This window comes from Paralichthys olivaceus, chromosome 7 (assembly GCF_024713975.1).
Source record: "Paralichthys olivaceus isolate ysfri-2021 chromosome 7, ASM2471397v2, whole genome shotgun sequence".
In the NCBI taxonomy this organism is placed as follows: Eukaryota; Metazoa; Chordata; class Actinopteri; order Pleuronectiformes; family Paralichthyidae; genus Paralichthys; species Paralichthys olivaceus.
Genome location: NC_091099.1, coordinates 16,970,449 through 16,989,246, shown reverse-complemented (window position 1 = coordinate 16,989,246; position 18,798 = coordinate 16,970,449). Strand labels below are relative to the sequence as shown.

General features: G+C 38.7%; 1 protein-coding gene across 5 annotated transcripts; it reads right to left on the bottom strand.

Annotated features, from left to right (window-relative positions):
• Positions 1-437: 437 nt before the first annotated feature.
• On the bottom strand, positions 438-17,819 carry LOC109624183 (solute carrier organic anion transporter family member 1C1-like). Of its 5 annotated transcripts, none has more exons than XR_011243484.1 (16): positions 17,595-17,818; positions 14,353-14,509; positions 9,841-9,982; positions 8,741-8,873; positions 8,464-8,585; positions 7,832-7,978; positions 7,436-7,534; positions 6,032-6,280; positions 5,091-5,255; positions 4,245-4,440; positions 3,428-3,593; positions 2,737-2,921; positions 2,110-2,174; positions 1,881-1,998; positions 1,194-1,475; positions 438-935 (listed from the first exon to the last, which is right to left on the bottom strand). XR_011243484.1 is itself a non-coding variant. In XM_020078699.2 (15 exons), the coding sequence occupies exons 2-15, from the start codon at positions 14,443-14,445 to the stop codon at positions 1,250-1,252; spliced, it is 2,106 nt and encodes a 701-aa protein (XP_019934258.2). In that variant the 5' UTR covers positions 14,446-14,509; positions 17,595-17,817; the 3' UTR covers positions 438-1,249. The 5 variants fall into 5 exon arrangements, 2 of the variants coding, with proteins under 2 accessions (XP_019934258.2, XP_069384861.1); XR_011243485.1 differs by having other exon boundaries at positions 438-932; XM_020078699.2 differs by having other exon boundaries at positions 438-1,475; positions 17,595-17,817.
• Between the last annotated feature and the right edge of the window lie 979 nt (positions 17,820-18,798).

Genomic DNA, 18,798 nt, shown 5'->3' with positions numbered 1-18,798 from the left:
GGTTTGCATGTTTGTTTGTTTGTAGAAAACTACTGGACAGATTACCACAAAGCTTAGTAGAGGGCTGAAGCATAGATCAGGAAAGAATTCATTAAAGTTTGCTGTGGTTCTGGATCAGGGGGCAGATCCAGGATTTTTCTTCACTTTCTTTAACACAGTGAGATAGGGCGCTTTTAAACATTTTCGTTGATTTCTCAGTGAATTTGCAGAGGTGTGCACTCTACTGAGTTGTGTTTGCATCTGTTTTTCAGCTTTATTAAGTTTCCTACAAGTAGATCTTCCTGCAAACATACAGGAAAATGTGACTGTTCTGTTTTTTCCTACTTTTTTTGGTAATTTTTTGTTACATTAGTATACAGTATGTACATTGAAAACAAACAGCAAACCCTGACTTTGAGTTCCCCACGGTCGTGCAGAAAAAAGGCTGACACCACACAGACACAACATAAGATTACATTTTGAAAACAAAATGCAAGACGCTCCGTAATGACGAGGCACACTGGTGGCTACTGTACAAATATTATACAATGTGCAGTCAGGTACAGTACATGTGAAAGGGTTTGTAAATCAATGCTGCAAAACTCATCCAAAGCTCGACACACACACACTTGTTCTGAAGCTGTCTATCACAGTCCTCACCAGCAGACATGACTTCTCCCTCTCATAGAGATAAGTTTGACTGCTGAAGCCACAAATTGTAATGAAACAGCGGTTCTTCTACAAGACTGATATATATGACATCATGACTGATTGTTTGGCCTCAACATAAAATCTTTCAGTGGGCAGCTGCTCCTCTGTTGCTTTGATCAGGTTACTGACCTCATTCGTTCTAAGATTCAAACACCAACTTTGTCTCAGTGCAGCTTCACTCCCAGTTATTCCGGCTGATGTGCCACAGAAACAGTCTGCGGGTCTGTTTAACACAGGAATCTCTGCTGAAGTGAAAGCGAACATTTTAACCGTCAAGTTTTATCATTAAAAAAAAGACAAATATATTACATGAAGCACAATTACATTAGTTTTTTCTACAAAAGCGTTAAATTCATGAAAAACAAACATAAATGCATACATTCCTGAAATAGCATGTTTATAAAGTGGTTCTTTGTCCGTAATCGTATGTTTAAACAAATCCTGTACTATACTTTATATCGTGTGCTCTGAAATGCGTCCGCAGTGTGTGTTCCTCTGCACACCTGAGGTGCTGCTCCCTGGAGCTGATTCAGAGGAGATGAAGAGGTTGTCCTGAAGCTCACAAGCGAGTTTCTCTGTCAGGACTGCAGTCCAAGGCCAGAACAAATTGCTCACAGTGTGTGGAGCTGTTTTCCTCTTTCCTTAGGGACTCCATCTCTGCGTTCCCATTGGTCAGGGCGCTTTTCTCCTCCCTCTTAATATGTCTTTTGAAGAGTGCAAAACCCAAAATACAAAAGAAGAAGGAGACAGTCCTCAATCCCAGAGCCAGGCCCAGGTACACTATCCTGCCAAAACACATGAATGACTGTTAGGGTGGTTTTTCAAATTCTCATATCTGAGTCAAACTACAAATCACTTGAAATTAGTTTCCATGAGTCTAATTATGTCCAAGCTAATTAAATGAATCTAATCTAATTTTATTAAAAAAATAAAAAACAAGGTAAACAAAAGATCTTTTGTTTTTTTAAAACAGCCTCTGAAATATTCTCAAACTAACATGACCTTCCCTCTGGCACCACTCTAGTGGTGAACTTATGTTTTGTTCTATATCTTTTATAAATATTTGAGAATAGCAGTCGTCCCTCTACTTTTTATTTTGTTAATGAGCTCACATTAGTGCCTGTGTAGTTATATTTTCCTGTGAGTTTAAAAGGATTCCCAATCGATGCTGTGCACCAAGTTTGATTTACCTGTAAGCTGCAGTGTTATATATTCTACATGCTCCTCTTCCTCCACACAGCTTGTATCCCCATTTGAGGCATGTTGTGTCGATTACTGCTCCAAAGTATATAGGGGCAGGTATTCCAGCTGTTGTACAATTTAAAATAACTTGTTACTTCAAATCAATGGCAAATACCGGGTTACAATATAAAAAGTAATGATTTGCTTTCAAATGTACAATGGTTGAATGGTTCTCACCGAGTGTGCGAGTGGCCAGTGTGTGGATCCCAAGTGCAAGTGATTTCAGCTCAGGTTTAATGAACCTACAGAAACAAAACAGAGGCGTTAACAAAGACTTAACTCTTCATCCTGACAACGGGCAATTGTTTACATTTTTATTGTGGGTGTGAGCAATATATTGATAAGTTGCTTTAAGAATAAAAGAGGAAAATGAATCTGTAATGTAAACATCTAAATTCTGCAGGTACAAGAAAAAAGCTTAACTTAACAAATCATTGAAACTTTTAATTTCCTTTATTGTCCACCCATTTTCTGTGTGGCCTTTCCAATTCACATATGTAGAATGTGAATAAGAAAACCAGTAAAAGTTAATTTAATATGACTCCAAGACTGTTATGAATGTCCAAATATTTGAAAGAAATTACAAACATTGTACTGCATTAAATATAACAGTATTACATGGATTTAATGTCAGCACCCCTAGCTCTACCTGACCCCAGCATATCCATCAATGACACTGTATCATAAAGTATTCTCCTGATAACAGCAGAGAGTAAAATCTGTCAATGCACTGGTTCAAAACACAGAATGCATGTGAGGATAATGTAGTGATTCTTTTTAGCCGATAAGAGGATGTAGAGAGACCTGATGAGAAGCATATAGCCTGGTGTTCCCCCGAGAGAGATAAAGAACGAGCTGAGGACGGACAGAGCCAGGAAGTATGGGAAGATTTTGTCACAGCTGTCCCCGCGCGGACACTGGCCCAGAGTGACCGTCTGATTTCCCGGCTGGGGGTTAGCCACAGCCATACACCTACAATTGTCGAAAACCTAAAACAGAGAGGAAAAACAAATTGATATCAGTGATAGATGAGCAGGAAACACTTAACGTAAATGTGTTTAGACATCAGTAGAAACAAATTGTATCATGTGAAAAAACTGCAGCAGAAACAGCAGCAATCTAAATATGTGTGTTTTCCAGTAATGAAACAAAGAGCTACACTGGCACTCAGTAAAGCGCGAATTCCCCACAGACATTGAAACAACTCATCAGTTATTCCCTTGGAAAATGGTGAATAGTTGAAATGTTGAAAAACGCCCTGTCTTACAGTGATAAAGAAAGTGATCATGGATCCACCCCCTGATCCAGATCAGTAAAATTTTAATGGTTCTTCCCTGACCGATACCTCATCCTTACAAGTTTTGTGGAAATCTGTTCAGTAGCTGTTGTGTAATCTTGCACACAAACAAACAAACAAAAGGACAGGGAGGAGAACATAACCTCCTTGGTGTAAGTAACAATAGATGTGTAATGATGACAGTGTTGTGTGTCTGACCATGTTTCTCCCAGAGCCAGAGGACGAGGTGCACCCAGCCAAGCATGGGGACACGTATGTGATCCCGTTCTCTCCACACACCGGGTCCCACTCTCTTCCTGAGCACAAGCAATCCAAATTACAGTCGGAGAAGAGAGAGCGCTCCTGATGAGACAAACCTTCTGCTCTGCATGTGACGACATGATAAGAAAATACATATATTATTGACTGCACAAGTGAGCCAAGGCGTCTTTACTGTTCATGGAACATGAGACACAGAAGAGACTCAACAACATAATACAGAAGGCAGTGGACGGCTGTAACAAAGTACATTTACTTCATTACTCTACCTGAGTAAATCATGTATCTTTACATACGTAGATTTACTTTCAGGTACTTTGCATTTTTACTCTACTACATGTATCAGCAAATATCTGTACTTTCTTCTCCACTACATTTTAATAATGCATCGTGTTTTTTATAAGTAACAACAGCGGGAGGAGGATTGGTCCATTGATCCAATCAGAGCAGGCAGGTGCTGTTAGACCCCATCTTCTTTAGTGAGAGCAGCTGCAGCAGCATCACTAACTTGGGATAAGAGGCCTCTGCTTACACGTAGATTTAAAGCATTATAGAATAGGATACACTCACACAAGTATGATGATTATTATAATTATAATAATTTACCCAAGTAGAAATTGAATTTGTAGCCTACCTTTACTTGAGTAGATGTTTTTCTGTTTATTTGTACTTTTTCTTAAGTAAAATGTTCCTGCACCAAATCGTGCTAGCTGTAATCAATGACTCTAGAAATGACAGATACACACACATCACATACCCAGTGTATGACACAGTGATCCCTGCAACCTTGGAGTTATCACAGCCCATGGCGAAGAAAAAGAGTGACAGGAAGTAGCCCAACAGTGAAGTCCCGAAGGCAAATTTAGCGGCTCCCATGATACCCAGCTTGTACTTCTTCATGATGACCCCTCCGGAGAACATCCCGAGGGCCACAGCCGGGATGTTGATCATGCCTGACCAAACGGCAGAACACAATGCTTTCTTAAAAGGAGTCAGGGGTCAGAAAAGATCTTCAAGCAAAATGAGCCACCAGCCAAAAAGGGTCAAAGTTTTACTGCTCATTCATTTCAACGTAGTTGTTCATGTTTCATGTTAAATTAAATGATGTTGTGAAAGATAAAAACTGTTTATTTTGTCAAGGGGGCCCGGGCATCAGCTGAAATCTGATCAGCCCCTGAAATATATGTTTAAAATATACTTACAAACAAAACTAACAATAAATTTGACAGTTTAAACAAGGAATAATTTTCAAAATACATTTAAAGTTATAAAGCTTACAGTGAACAAGGAATGACTTAAATGTGGAGCTTATTGAATCAGGAATTCTGCATGGATGTTAGACATGTAACTGTCCCGTCTGTATAAATCATGGCCCCTTTATGGCCTTGTCTTTAAAAAAAACTTGATCCACCACTGGCTGGGAGGAACAACATGTCCAAACTTGGTTTATATCAAAAACCTGTAGCATTTGGGATGTTGTAACTGGAGCATAAAACATAATCGAAAGCTCAAGAAACAAACTTTTATCTGACAAGATGAAAATGACCATATGACCATCATGAAACAAGACAAACATCATGAATTATCAAAACAGTCTGCTTACCCATGAGAAAATTGGCTTTGGATGCTGACTGGCCGTAATGTTGCTCAATGTACTTGGGTTTGTAGGTGACCATCCCGATGAGAGAGTTGAACTGAATGATGGTCACACATAAGTAGATGACGTACACAGGATTTCCAAGGAGACTCTTCAAAGCTGGAAGAAATTCTGTGAAATGAGAGAGAGATGTAACAAATGATCCAGTCGGACTAAACCTTGTGAGCCTGGTGGTTCACAATGAGCGTCTTAACCACTGAACGACAGGGCACCAGTTGTTTAGGGGTTAAAAGATACATGATCTCGAAATGCATAGATTGTAATCACCAGCATGTGGCATTCAAAGGTAGAACCACAAATGTGTTCAAAGTATATAAAGGGATGCCCAGCAAACCAAGTTGTTTTTAGATCTGAAGAGTTTTCCTCTCACATATGAAGAACACAGCAGGATATTGTCAAATGTCAGATGCTTTCACGACAACAGCAAAATCTGCAGAACATTGAGGGGTGGTGCCTGGACAGAGAACGCATGAAGCAGGACATAATGTATAAATTCTTCTCTTTTTGTTTACAGAACATCAACACAGGCGTCTTTATGAAGCCAAAAGCTCTCGAATCTCGTTGTGGCCCCTCCTTTTCACCCCGAGATATTTGGTTTTTTTCAGTTTTGCATCCATTGCGTATGCCCACTCTCTTGAGCTGAATCCCTTGGACAATAATGGGCTCAAATGGACATTATCCAGAGTTTTTAAACTCAAAGAAGAATGTCCGGAGCCTCTGATTCAGACATTTGTGTCCTTACATAAAGCCCTTCAAAATAATTTAAGAGTTCAGTGCAAGTCTGAAGTCAGCTTATGTCTCTTGAGAAATTGGTCACTAAGAGTCAATCAACTGAACACATCACAATGCCAATACTCAATATTCACTGCAATCAATGTTTCCTATACCTTTGGCCATCTGATGTAAATTAGCCGGCTCCTCAGGTCTGAACTTGTGCTCCATGGTCGGGGAATCTTTGATGAACCGGGTTTGCTCTGGAGTGCAGCTGGTATCGTGTTTTTCCACAGGCATTGGCAGCGACTTGGGCAGGAACCAGAAAGGAACAGCGGATATGAGAGTGATGGTGCCGGTGATGAGGTAGCCCAGCCACCATGCCCCCACCCAGCGGGCATCACCGGGCGTGATAGTCACAGTCTCTGCCAAGACAAGAGAGGAGATGAGAATGTCCTCAGCAACAATTCATTTTCATCAATTTGCTTTACGGAGAAGTTTAATATAGATGCATATTTCTTTTAACTATATTTCTTTATATGTAATTGTAGGTTAATCAAGGCAAGTGTATTTATCTCATACAGTTTATTTTTGATTGATTCAAAATGCTTTACATACACGTCCACCTACAGGCTTTAGTAAATGTTCAAACGCAACGTAAGCAGATTTCTCCTGGATTATATTGTTACACAGAAAGGTTTACAACAACAGTGTTTTCTTCCCAGTCAGATTATACTGTATGAATGAGACTACACAGACCCATCTGGCTAAATGTGCACCATCATGTGTCTCTACCATCGTAAACTATCCTGTCAGGAACAGGAAGGTAGACTTCAGATGGCTCCCTCATGCCTCTGCCACATTATGGAGGAGCTAGCAGATGCTGCAGACGGGGCAGGGTTGTAGCACATGCTAACTGTGGCTATCCCAGTCTGAGCTCAGGCAAAAGGGCCTTTACCTGTTTCCTTAGGTCAGTCTTGTAGACTGACACATACAGCCCTCCCACCTCAGTTTTCTATGGGGCTTTGATCTGGTTGGTATGCAAATACTGAAATACATTTGGAAAAAGGGAAGTGTCACATATCAGCTTGTGGGATGCACCATCTCCTCACAAGTGCCTTAAAGCATTACCCCATACATATGGAATATGTAATGGAGTGGAGAGACAGTCTTGGTTATGTTTAACCTTGGTTCTCTGAGTGAAGAGACTATCTCTTCAACTCATAGGCCGCTTGGAGACATGTGTTGATCAAACTATCAACTGGTTCCACGCCAACATAGGTGTTTTATAGGTAAACTGTAGGGTGTGGCCGGGCAGGGGGATCATCCTCGTACATATGGAATATGTAACAGAGTGGAGAGATGGTCTCTTCACTCAGAGAACCAAGGTTACAACATAACCGAGCATTGTGTCTCACACCAATTTACAACCGTCATGTACAACGACCACTTACCAAATCCTGCTCTCCACAGTGGATTGTTGGTGTAGTCTGTTATTGTGAACAAATGATAATCCACAACAAAGCCATACCAAGCTCAAGCTTAGTCAGTCAGTTTATTCATGATATGATGTTACTCACCCATGTGCACATAACCAATGTCGACATAGATTTTGGCACAAAGCGACCCCAGCAGGTACCCAAACACAGGACCAATTATTGATATTGTTTGGACACAACCTGTAATACACGACAAAGATATTTATCTGTTATCATTTGCTACTGTAACGCATTCGATTATGTGGTACAGTCAATTAAATAATAATGACATTCAATTTTATACTTTTTAAATACAGTATGCACATTAGACATGACCATGACAGAATATTCTGGTAATTTATTTCTGCAAATAACACATGTATTATTTCCCAGTCGAAAATATTGAAAAATAAAATCAACTTCCCAAGTTAATGATTTAACAAAATTCTTGATTTTAATGGTATCAGTGTAAAATAAACAGAGAATTAGATGTGTTACCAATATAGAGGGCAGCATTCTCAGACTGTGCATAATCATCAATGTAGGAGATCCCCAGAGGCTGTACTGGAGTCTCTCCAATCCCACGCAAGACATTTCCCAAAAACACGTAGATCCACATCGAAACACTGGACTCACGCACACATCCTACAGTTCAAAATAAGATAGTAAAAAAATGAGCTGAGCTCTGCGGACTTATAATTGAAAGTCTCAGAAAGTGACAGAAAATTCCTCATTGCCAAAAATATCATTATGATGCAGACCACAGACTGTATATAATGACGGATGACACGTCTCCATGTCTCAATCATGACATTCATCACATTTATCAAATAACTAAATAAAACTAAACTTAGTGGATAAATTAGAACTTTATCATCGTACCTAAGTACTTAACTACCTAAAGGGACAGTAACTAGTTCATTTTTTCATGTTAACTTTCACTTTTCTTTAGTTTTGTACATGTTCATGGAGGAGGCAGGGTTTATAACCTATACTGCAGCCAGCCACCAGGGGATGATAAAGATTTAGGTTTCACTTTTGGGGAGCCATCATGTTGTCCATCTTTATACACAATCTTCAAAATGCAGACCAATCTCTTGACTAAGCACAGTAAGAACAACTTATCTTACCTCTAGAGGGCAGTATGGAGGGTCTGTAACCTGCCCTGATGGACTCAGGTGAGCTCACTGGACATGGAGAGAGGTTACTGGTTGAATTCACTGAAGATCTAACTGATGTTTCGATCTTATAGCTGCGTACAAAATACCAATGTGACTATTAAACAAGGGGAAGGAGAAAGGTATCGTAAGATACTCTGTGAATACATACATCAGAGACTACATGTTCAAAATAATAAATACTGCATTGTATTTACAGTGTGTAATACAGATATTATTGTTTTCCTACCGGCCAATGATGAAATGCGGCATGGCGATCAAGAATGTCCCGAAAGACATCAAGATGCACCCGATTGCTATGATCTTGGGCCGGTGGAGTTTGGCGCCGAAATAGCTCACAAAGGCAATCACCAGCAAATTCCCTAGAGGGTGGAGATGATCAGACGACGAGTCAACAGCATTAAACATGAGACCCACTTTAGAGAATATCCTAGTATGCTATAAAAGCTCCATACATGAAAAAGGTCTTCAGATCTGACAACATGAAAAGAATTTATTTAACATCAGTCATCTAAATGATGTGTGCTGGCACATGTAAACTCCTGTAAACACTGTTTCTGATATACTGCATATGGAGGGATTTATACTGTCAGATGTTGGCTATTGTGATTTTCGGATCAGTATGCCACACAGTATGATCACCATCCTCAAGTGCTACTCAAACAGGGAGATCTTTACAGTCAGACGACCGCACACATACACCTTGTTAACAGAAGATGTGCTGGGAAACAGAACACAGCTTTTTCATGACATGTATTTGTCCTATTTCTTGATTTCTGTTTTTGTCTCTTGCTGCAAAAACCTTGGAAAACTCTGTGTGTCTTTGCTCTGTTTGTTCATTTGGAAAGATTACATTGACTGGAAAAACTAGCTTTCTGTAATATTTGAGTATGTGTCTGCAAGTCAGGCACAGTATGTCGGTCACTGTGAACTGGGTGTTCACAACATGTAAGAGGCAGATGTGCCTCAGTTATTTATAACTCTAAAGGTTTGGATCAAAATTAGTGTAAATATTTAATAAATCTGCACACATGTACTATGACATATTTTTCACTATATATTAATCTGGTCTGCAACTACACAAGTCATTATCAATCCCTCTTTTCCAAGCCTACGCACACAGTAAATGGATGTTTCACTCATTACGAGTCAATTTGTTATGCGGCCAGTGAGTATTCAAAGCTCAAAGGGGGATTCACATATGAGGTAACATCAAACCGGCTGACATGTTATGGACATATTCTCAATTCACTTTCATTAGCATCTGAATGATTCAAAACAAAGGACATGAATAGCCAGAGCAAAAATAGATAACACTGAGAAACTCACCTACTTCAAAGCTCCCGTCTATGATGCCGATCAGATAACTGGATATGTCAAATCGCCTTTCTAGTTGTGTAATTGTGCTCTTCATATAGCTGCCAGATAAAGCCTTGGCAAAGTATGCGAAGGACAGGGCTGCAAGGAACATCTACACACATAGACAGACAGAAGACAGACCACAGTGAGAAACAAAACCATTCTGAATAATCTCTCCTCATATCATATATACTGTGTATATGGATATATATATATACACCATATATCTTTTTTGAACATGAGAGGTTTGAAAATATGTTTTTAGCATATAAAATAAAACAATGTTCACACAAAGTGCATTAATTTAGCCATAGGCACTATCTTGTGATTTAGTGAATGCAAATGAGTGTGTATATATATGATGCAAATTTGCAGTGCAGATAGCTTTGTATTGGCCTTATTGAGCTTCCTCCTATTTGTGCTCAGCCACCTGTGGACACTGACAGTCGCTAACAAAGGGTGGATTAGAGAAGCCAATCCTATAGAACACAGTCACATCCGGTGCACTGTGGGTTGGCAGAGGCAACGACCGGCTGATTGGATACAGGTGAGAGGTAAACATAGCCTCTCTCAGAGATCAAGGAGCTTCTACACGCCACATAACAACGCTCCTGTTTTTCATCAACTTTTCCACGGACAGAATTTATTCTAATCTCATATGAAAGCTACAATTATTAAAATACAATTTATCTGACAAAATAGGTTTGTAATAGCCCATTGAAAAACTAGAAATACTGCACCGTGGTTGTACGCCTCTCCACAGTTGCAGTTTCAGTCTTCCTACTTTTTCTCCTGATTCATATGAGGTCAATGTGACCTTCTCCTTTGCCCACCCACATGTAATCAGTTCATCTGTGAGCTTAAATGAACATCTGCACCATATTTTAAAGGATTTTCTTTCTGCATTCTCAAGATATTGCGTTCATAAGGCAAAACAAATGCTTGTCACAAAATGTACTTGTTTGATCTTTGAGATCAACTGAACATTTGTACCAAATTTGAAGAACTTCCCTCAAGGCGTTTTTGAGATATGTGCTACACAAGAATGGGACAGACAAGACGCACAACCGAAAACATAACGCCAGTAAAAATTTGGCTGCTACAAAATCTCAACATTTGAGATTTGAAACATGCAAACTACTTCACCACTTGATGTCACTAGATTCTACACACTGAACCTTTAAGTTAACCACTTGATCCATTTACAGTGCATGAGGCACATTAGTACATTTGAATGCTTTAAGCGTGAGCAGTAAACAATGAATGTGATGTCTGTTGTGGTCCAGAGGGTGGAGGTGTGGCTACAACCTCTGTAAATCATTGCAAATAAATGAGAAAATTGCAGGGAGCTAAGAGGGAACAGAGGAGCTATGGCAACCATCAAGTGCTCCACACCTCTTAAGGTAAGTGCAGGCTTTGTTTTAATGTCAAGTGCATAATTACGTTTCCACACCACCCAGTTCATATGGACGTAATGCTGCAGTAATGCTGGGGCACATCGGTTTGCATATTACTGCATTAACTATGTGAAATATCAGTACTTTTTAAAAAAAGGGAATGGTGATGTATGTGAGGACATTTCATCAAATCCTTTTTAAATCTCTTCTTAAAACTTACTTTTATCATTGTTTTGTTTCACTTTTGCTTCATTGTCATCCAAAACAGATTCTATATGGGACTGTTATGATTAATGCTTTTTCTCTGGGTTACACGATTTGTATTTTTTAATTCTAATAATTTCTGAGAGAATTTTGACTTTCATTAGAGGGTGTGGTAGTGGACCATGCCACAGGGCTCTCACCACAGCAGCCAGAGACAAACCACTCAGACTTTAGCATTTTAGCATCTTTATGTAAACTTCAAAACTAAATTCACAAACACTGAACTTAAAGGATCCAGCATTTTCTGCTGGACGTCTCGTTTCCAGCACAGTCTCTGTCCGTCACTGTCCTGCGTGTGTGCGTTCGTCTCAAGGCAGCTCCGCCGCTGCCATTTAACCCTGAGGATCAATCAGCTAACAGCTCTCACCTGTGCTGATTGATCCACTTAGCAATAAACCTTTTAAAAGCCCTTGTTAGTTTTATTGATTGATATTTAGTTTTGTGACTAAATTAGTAGAGTGGCAAATTACAAAAGAGAACAACAAATAAGAAATAACATCAGGAAATATGAAAGCACAATGACAAATCACAAGGGACAACAACAAATTTCAGAAGACAACAGCCTTTTTTAATGGAAAAGATAAGTACCGGATTTCAACAAAGCTCAATGCTGATTGGATGGAGGCACTGCCCATCGTGTTTTGTGATTTGTTGCTGTGATTTGCACTCCAGGACCACCTTAAATCAGAGGAGCCAATTTATACAAAACTATTCAAGCCACTTTCATGTGACGTTTCCTTGAAATGAAATTTGATGAATATTTTATGTCTGAAAATCTTAAACATTTCAAAAATTTAAATATACTGCTTTTCACTGTGGTAAAACACAAAACAAGTTTTGTTGTGAGAGAAAGAGAGTAGTCAATTCTGATGCTGCATTTACAGGAGTAAATTTGCGGCGTGTTTGGTGTAAACGTACCATAATAGCCTTATGCTATTAAATCAGAACTTGAGAAATTAACCAGCAAGAGTCTAAAACAGCTTGCTACTTTGTGGCAACAGCAATTTGACAGCTACCTGTACCTATAATATTTGCATGTAAGGTAAAATTTGGGCTTAACAGACATGCAGCAGCAGCAAAAAACAGAAACAGTTTCTCTAGATAAACAAAGAATGTTGTATCAAGTGAGGTTCATGGTGGGATTACCACACAGAAGGAATAAAACACATGAGGACAAAACGGCAGCGTGACTTAAATTCCTCATTATTGTTGCTTGTAGCTGAAGCATTTCACTAAGCAGCTTTCTAATTATTGTCCAACGTGCTTCTTAATCCAAGTAAGTGGTACAGACCCTCTGTTCTGCACTGAAGCACAAACTATGTTTAAGGAATTGTTCACAGCCACTTAGTACACAGTCCAAAGGGCAGAGCGAGCTGCTGCACCCAACACCTTAAAGGCTCAACTGAGCAGTGATGTTGACCTGCAGCCACACAAAAACAAAAGTTGGTAACCTGGATCACTGACTCATGAAGTTTCTTAGATTTTGACATTACTAAAATGTGAATAATGACACGTAATGTCTCTTATCATTCAACATACTATACGTTTATTTTGTGTTTGCTGGAAGTACATTAGTTCTATTTCTAGCACACACATTAAGGTGACCTTTTTATCTTCAAATATACATATAATATACATATAAATTATGTTAAATTAAATAATCGGAAGTTGTGGTCTTAAATAGAGGAAGTACCAAAAGGCTGTATCGAGCATAAATTAGGTGACGATAAGACACCTCCACAGCAACTTGATCACCACCTTGTGATTGGCTGCAGTATAGGTAATAAATTCCAACTCCTACATGTTAGTGGATGGGACATGGACAGAACAAAAAGTACACATTAAATAAAGATGGCGTAAGTATCAAGAATATTTCAGCTTCACTTCTGGATGATAGAAGGAAGTGGAGATGTGTCGACCATGCGTCGATATTATGTTAGACTTACGTTTGGTATCTAGATATTTTGGCTCAAATTTAATAGGATGTATATTTCAACTGGTTAGATTTTCTTGTTGTTAGATAATGTTAATCACGTTTATTTTAACCCTTTGTGTATAATTGGGCTGATCAACCAGTATTTATGTCACCCCTTTTGTTCTGTATGTGTTATCCCAGAAGTCCACTGCTTGTTTCAGTTTTTTTTTTATGTTATTGTTTAAATAAAGCTCTTATTTTAAAAATCTCATTCCTTCCTTTTCAGTCCCTCACATTGGCCTGGTTCTAGAGGTTCAAACATTCATGGAATCACATCAAATTACACACAAGTGATTTTATTGTCTGTAGATAATTTGCTTTTTAAATTACCTGGCTAAACAAATTATAGGAGGCACCTGCTGAACAGTGGCTTTTATATATTTCCACTACATATTCTACATGAAACACACATTGAAACCAACACATGCAGTCTGTCTTAGCTTCTTATGCACGTGTTTCCAGTGATATATGTTTGTCTTCTCTTGGCCGGTCAGATGACTGTGAAAATGACAGACATGTGGGTCTTCTCTTGTTTCAGGCTGAAATATATGTTCTTCTAACCATTCTCTGGTATGCACTGTCTCCATTGGCCTGGGTTAGTCTATTTCTATAGTTTTTCCCCTGCAATTTCAAACTGGATGTTTGGGTGGTAACAACATTTTTCAGAATTGTTGGTATTTTTACTGTTTTCTCAACAGACAGAAACTCCACAAATAACTCAAGTTGTGCGTCTTAGTTTACTTACGACTGTTAAGTCACAAAATCAGGACAATCCTCGTTTTATTAGTTTGGCTAAAGGTTCAGGGTTCGTCAGTGAGGATCTTATTTCTCCTTAAAGTACAATACCTTCAGATTGGGATGGCAGGAGTTCTTCACTGCAGAGATATGGTTGTTGTTTAACTTCCAGCTGCCTGTGGCTGAGTTGTCCTTCTTCTTCATGGCTCCCGTTGCCTGAGCTGCAGCTTCTCTGCAGACTGTTTACTTTGGCTGTCCTCACTCACACCTATAGGAAAGATCAGCAGAATCTGTGGATTCATCTGGCACATGCATTAGGAATCAAATGTTCCTTGGACTGGACAGATGTATTTATGCGTTTGTTGTTTCCTTCTTTTTACTGTAAGCATGAACAAAGACATTTCTTGAATAACAGTCAGTTGTATTTCTCCTGGATAATAAGATTCCTGTCACCCTGGTAAAAAGTGGGTAAAGACCATGAATGAGTCACAAATCTCATGTGATTCAATCAGAGCAAACATGAATGACAAAGAGGACATACATATCATCTATGTAAGGATGTATATATGAACAATTCAAGGCCAAAGAGAACAGACATATTTTACATTGTATTAAACGTGGTCATACAATTGCAAATGATGATACTGTGATGTAAAAAATCCACAGCGTCCTTAGTAGAGGTTAAGAAAAGGTCATGACATCTTCAGTATATACATACTCTTGACTGTAGTGACACACGTGAAGGTCAGGTGCTCACATTAACAAGACACGGTGCACTCAAGAACCTGCTGGTGAATAAAACCAAGACTTTAAAAGACTGTGGGTAGCTCAGTAAATACTGGAGAAGAAACTGCAACTAATCTGTCTGAATCAAAGTGACAAACAAAGACTTTTTCATGTAATTGTTACAATAACCTGGCAATGATTACACTGAGATGTTTTTACTAAAGGCAAATGTAAAATTTGAAATGAATCATAGCACTCAAGCACATAGAAAAGAAAAATGTTAAGTAATAACTCAATGAGGATTAAGTGGAATCATTGGGCTGTAAATCATGGGAAGACATTCTTAGTTAGTTCTGCCTCTGGAGTTACGCAATGTTTCTTCTTCTTCTTTTAAGATGGCAATGGTTTTACCATAATAATAATATCATATTTAGAATTCACTTTTTTATTATGTTTTCACCCCTGTCATTGTGTTTGTATGTAAACAAGATTACATAAAAACTACCAAACAGATTACCATTTAACTTGGTGTGGTATGGGTCAGGGGAGAACCCATGTAAATTTGATGTGGATCCAGATTAGGTGATCCAGGATTATTATTATTATTTATTCTTTTTAACATTGTGAAAAATAGGACTTTTTTTTTTTTTTTTTTACATTTTCTCTGATAAATTATCAATCCTGATGAAAAATATCAGGCATATTTAGGGGACTGATATTTCTGAATGTGTGAAATTTAGTGTAGCTTCAGTGAATCTAAAAGGACTATTTGGTGTTAGCAGAGGTATGCGCTCTACGGAGGGCCGTTTTAGTTTGCAAATGCAATCTGACCAATACTGTCAAAGCAAACAGAGTTCATGAAAAATGCAGTAAAAATGCCAAATACACTTTTAGCCAAGTAGAGAGCAAACCAGGAAGGAAACAATTGGTATCGGAGGGACCTATTAAATTTTCTTGCAGATTTGGATCAAGGGGTGGATCCAGGATTTTTTTCTTCAGTTTCTTTAACATTGCGTAAAAGATATTCAAAGAATAATTTATGGATCTTGATATTAAAAAATGTGGCATATTTAGGGAACTGATATTTATGAATGTGTGAAATTTGGTGCAGATCCAAATAAATCCAGATCAAGCGAATTTCAATGCATGTGGTTTCCGAAGGGGACTGTTGGGCCTTAGCGGAGGTATGAGCTCTACTGATGTCATTCTAGTTGGATTATGTGTCTCTGGTGTTGGGGAAGATGACACTATTTAAAAGGCAGAAGGCTCATGACAACTCCTTAAAGATCTGAGCTCCATGCAACTAAATTATGGCTTTGATCTCTGCATGAAACAAAATGTAGCTGGAGCTGACGACACACAGGCGTGCACGCTCATTTATCATTAATAGGCATTCAGTAGAACTGCATGTAGGCACAGCAGGTCCATAAAATCTGATGACCTCCATGCTTGTGTTTTACATGAGCTATGCTGCCTTTGTTTCTTTGCACATATAGAGGAGGAGCGATTCATCTCATATAATCATTTTGATAAAATGACAATCACTTTATTGTAGCCAACAGTCTAATCTTTGTTTCCCACACATGAACACTAGGGGAGTTTTCTACATACAAGAGTCAAGATATTTCATATTTTACACATATTTTATAGCTTGTCTCTGTAAGTGGGTTTGCTCCAAGAGAAGCTGTTGATGGGCTTCATTCACTGTACACACTTTCATTCTCTGCCCTCTCCTGAGTGACTATGGGAGATATAGCAGACAGCTAATTCAAGACTATACAGAGGGGATGGGGAGTTCCCCAAAGGTGAGTTCAGCATTTTCTACTCTCTGATAACAGGTCCCCTGTGTCCCATGTGCCTCTCTGTAATGTTCAGTGTACCGTTCAAACTATATAGACGTAATATCTTCTGGTCTGAAATGTGGGCTAACATTTTTTGATGACAAAGTGCAGGGTTAGATCTAAGGGTGGGGTCAGGGGGGCACTGACCACAGCTGAAATCGGATTGGCCCCTGAAGTGCCCCTGTCCTGTCAGCAGTCAGTTGTAAAATAAACTAGTCACTTTTTAACAAAACTAATAATGAATATGACAATTTGTGAAGAATTTGTATTTTCTAAGTTTGTCAAAGTACACAATGTGCTTGAACAAGGATCAGTATTCAATGATGTCTGGCTCTGAATTAAAGCTATAGAGCTAACACACACACACACAATATTGCCATTATTAATTTATTATTTGGCCTTCCTGACCAAGATTCCTGACAGTCATTCAGCAAAACATTTTTAAAAGGATAACGACTAAACTTGTGCTGAGTTTTAAGACAATTGTCAGCCATATTTTCTGAATAAGTAGCAGCAGTCACTTTATGCTGATAATGCACACGATTGTTGAGTATGAATTCATATTATTCCTCAGTTGAAATCCCCTTCAGCTGACACCTCTGTGCACTGCACCGGTTAAGTGATGCAGACTTGATGCTTCATTGACAGACATGATTTCACTCTCTCCCTTAAATCTGCCTTCACCTCAAATCACAACTTGTTCACTTGAAGCCTTTAACGCAGCTCCAGAGATGGTTTTCTTCAATGACAGTGAGTCTTATCGAAAAAGAACATCATGATACTTACACAACTCGCAACTTCCACCCTCTGTCTCCTCGGCGCCTCCGAATACCTCGGAGGAATGAAAGAAGGAAATAAAGACGCATGGATGAAATATCCTGGTGTTTCAGTGTGAAACGACCCTCCGTCACCTTCCGTGAGCGCGCACACGCCCCTCAGCGTGTCTTAAAAGGCAGAGTGAGGTTTGAGCGCAGTCCACTGGACACCGTGTTCACACAGACGCACACGTGATGCGCTGCAGAGGGCTGCGATTTGTACCAGACCACATCCCACCCATGGGTGAGTGAGGAGCCCACCTTCTCACTCAGATCCCTCCAGATGTCAGCGGAACACATCTGCAGCGTGACGATGAAAGCACAACACAGATGTGAACACTGGTACACCTGCAGCATTTAGTTCTGGCATTGATTCACAGAAGTACTGCAGACCAGCTTTTTCTACCATATCACCCAAACTACATATATTCACCACTCCCCCTTTGGACAGCTTTTAAAGGTGACTTTCCCTTAAAGATATAATAAGATTAGAGAAAGTAATAATAACAATAATAATCATGATGATAAAAATAATAACGTTGAAATACAATACAAAATAAGATTAAAGTAGACACATTTAAATAAAAATAAATAAATAAATAAATAAATTAAATTAAATAACAAAACAGAACACAACAGACCACACCATTAACATTAAAATAAAAATCATGCTAAACATATAATATAATAAAATAAAACTAAATTAAATATTATAACCCTCTATTCATATGATGCTATCTATTTTATTGTCTTTATTTTCTCTACTCATGCTCCATTTTAAATATATATACAAAGTACAGTATAATAAGTGCCGTGTAAAGTCTGTAAAGCACTTTTTAAAATTTTATTATAAGAAAAGTGCAATTTATTTAAACACTTATATCTTATATATCATGCAGTAATATGAGAACATAAGTAAACTGAGTGAATATGCTGATGTCTTCACGTTTCTCTTTAATGGAGCATATACAGGTCTGTAAATGCTTCACTCACGATGACATTGAATTGATAAGTGTCTCACACTATAAGCCAGTCACTTATTCCAAATATAATGCAAATAATAATGTTTCAGATTTTCACAGAGCAGTTCTTGGTGACTGTATGTGTTTCATGGAAAACGATGAGATTTGAGATACGTTAGCAGGCTCAATTCCAAGACGGAACCCCTCTCCTCT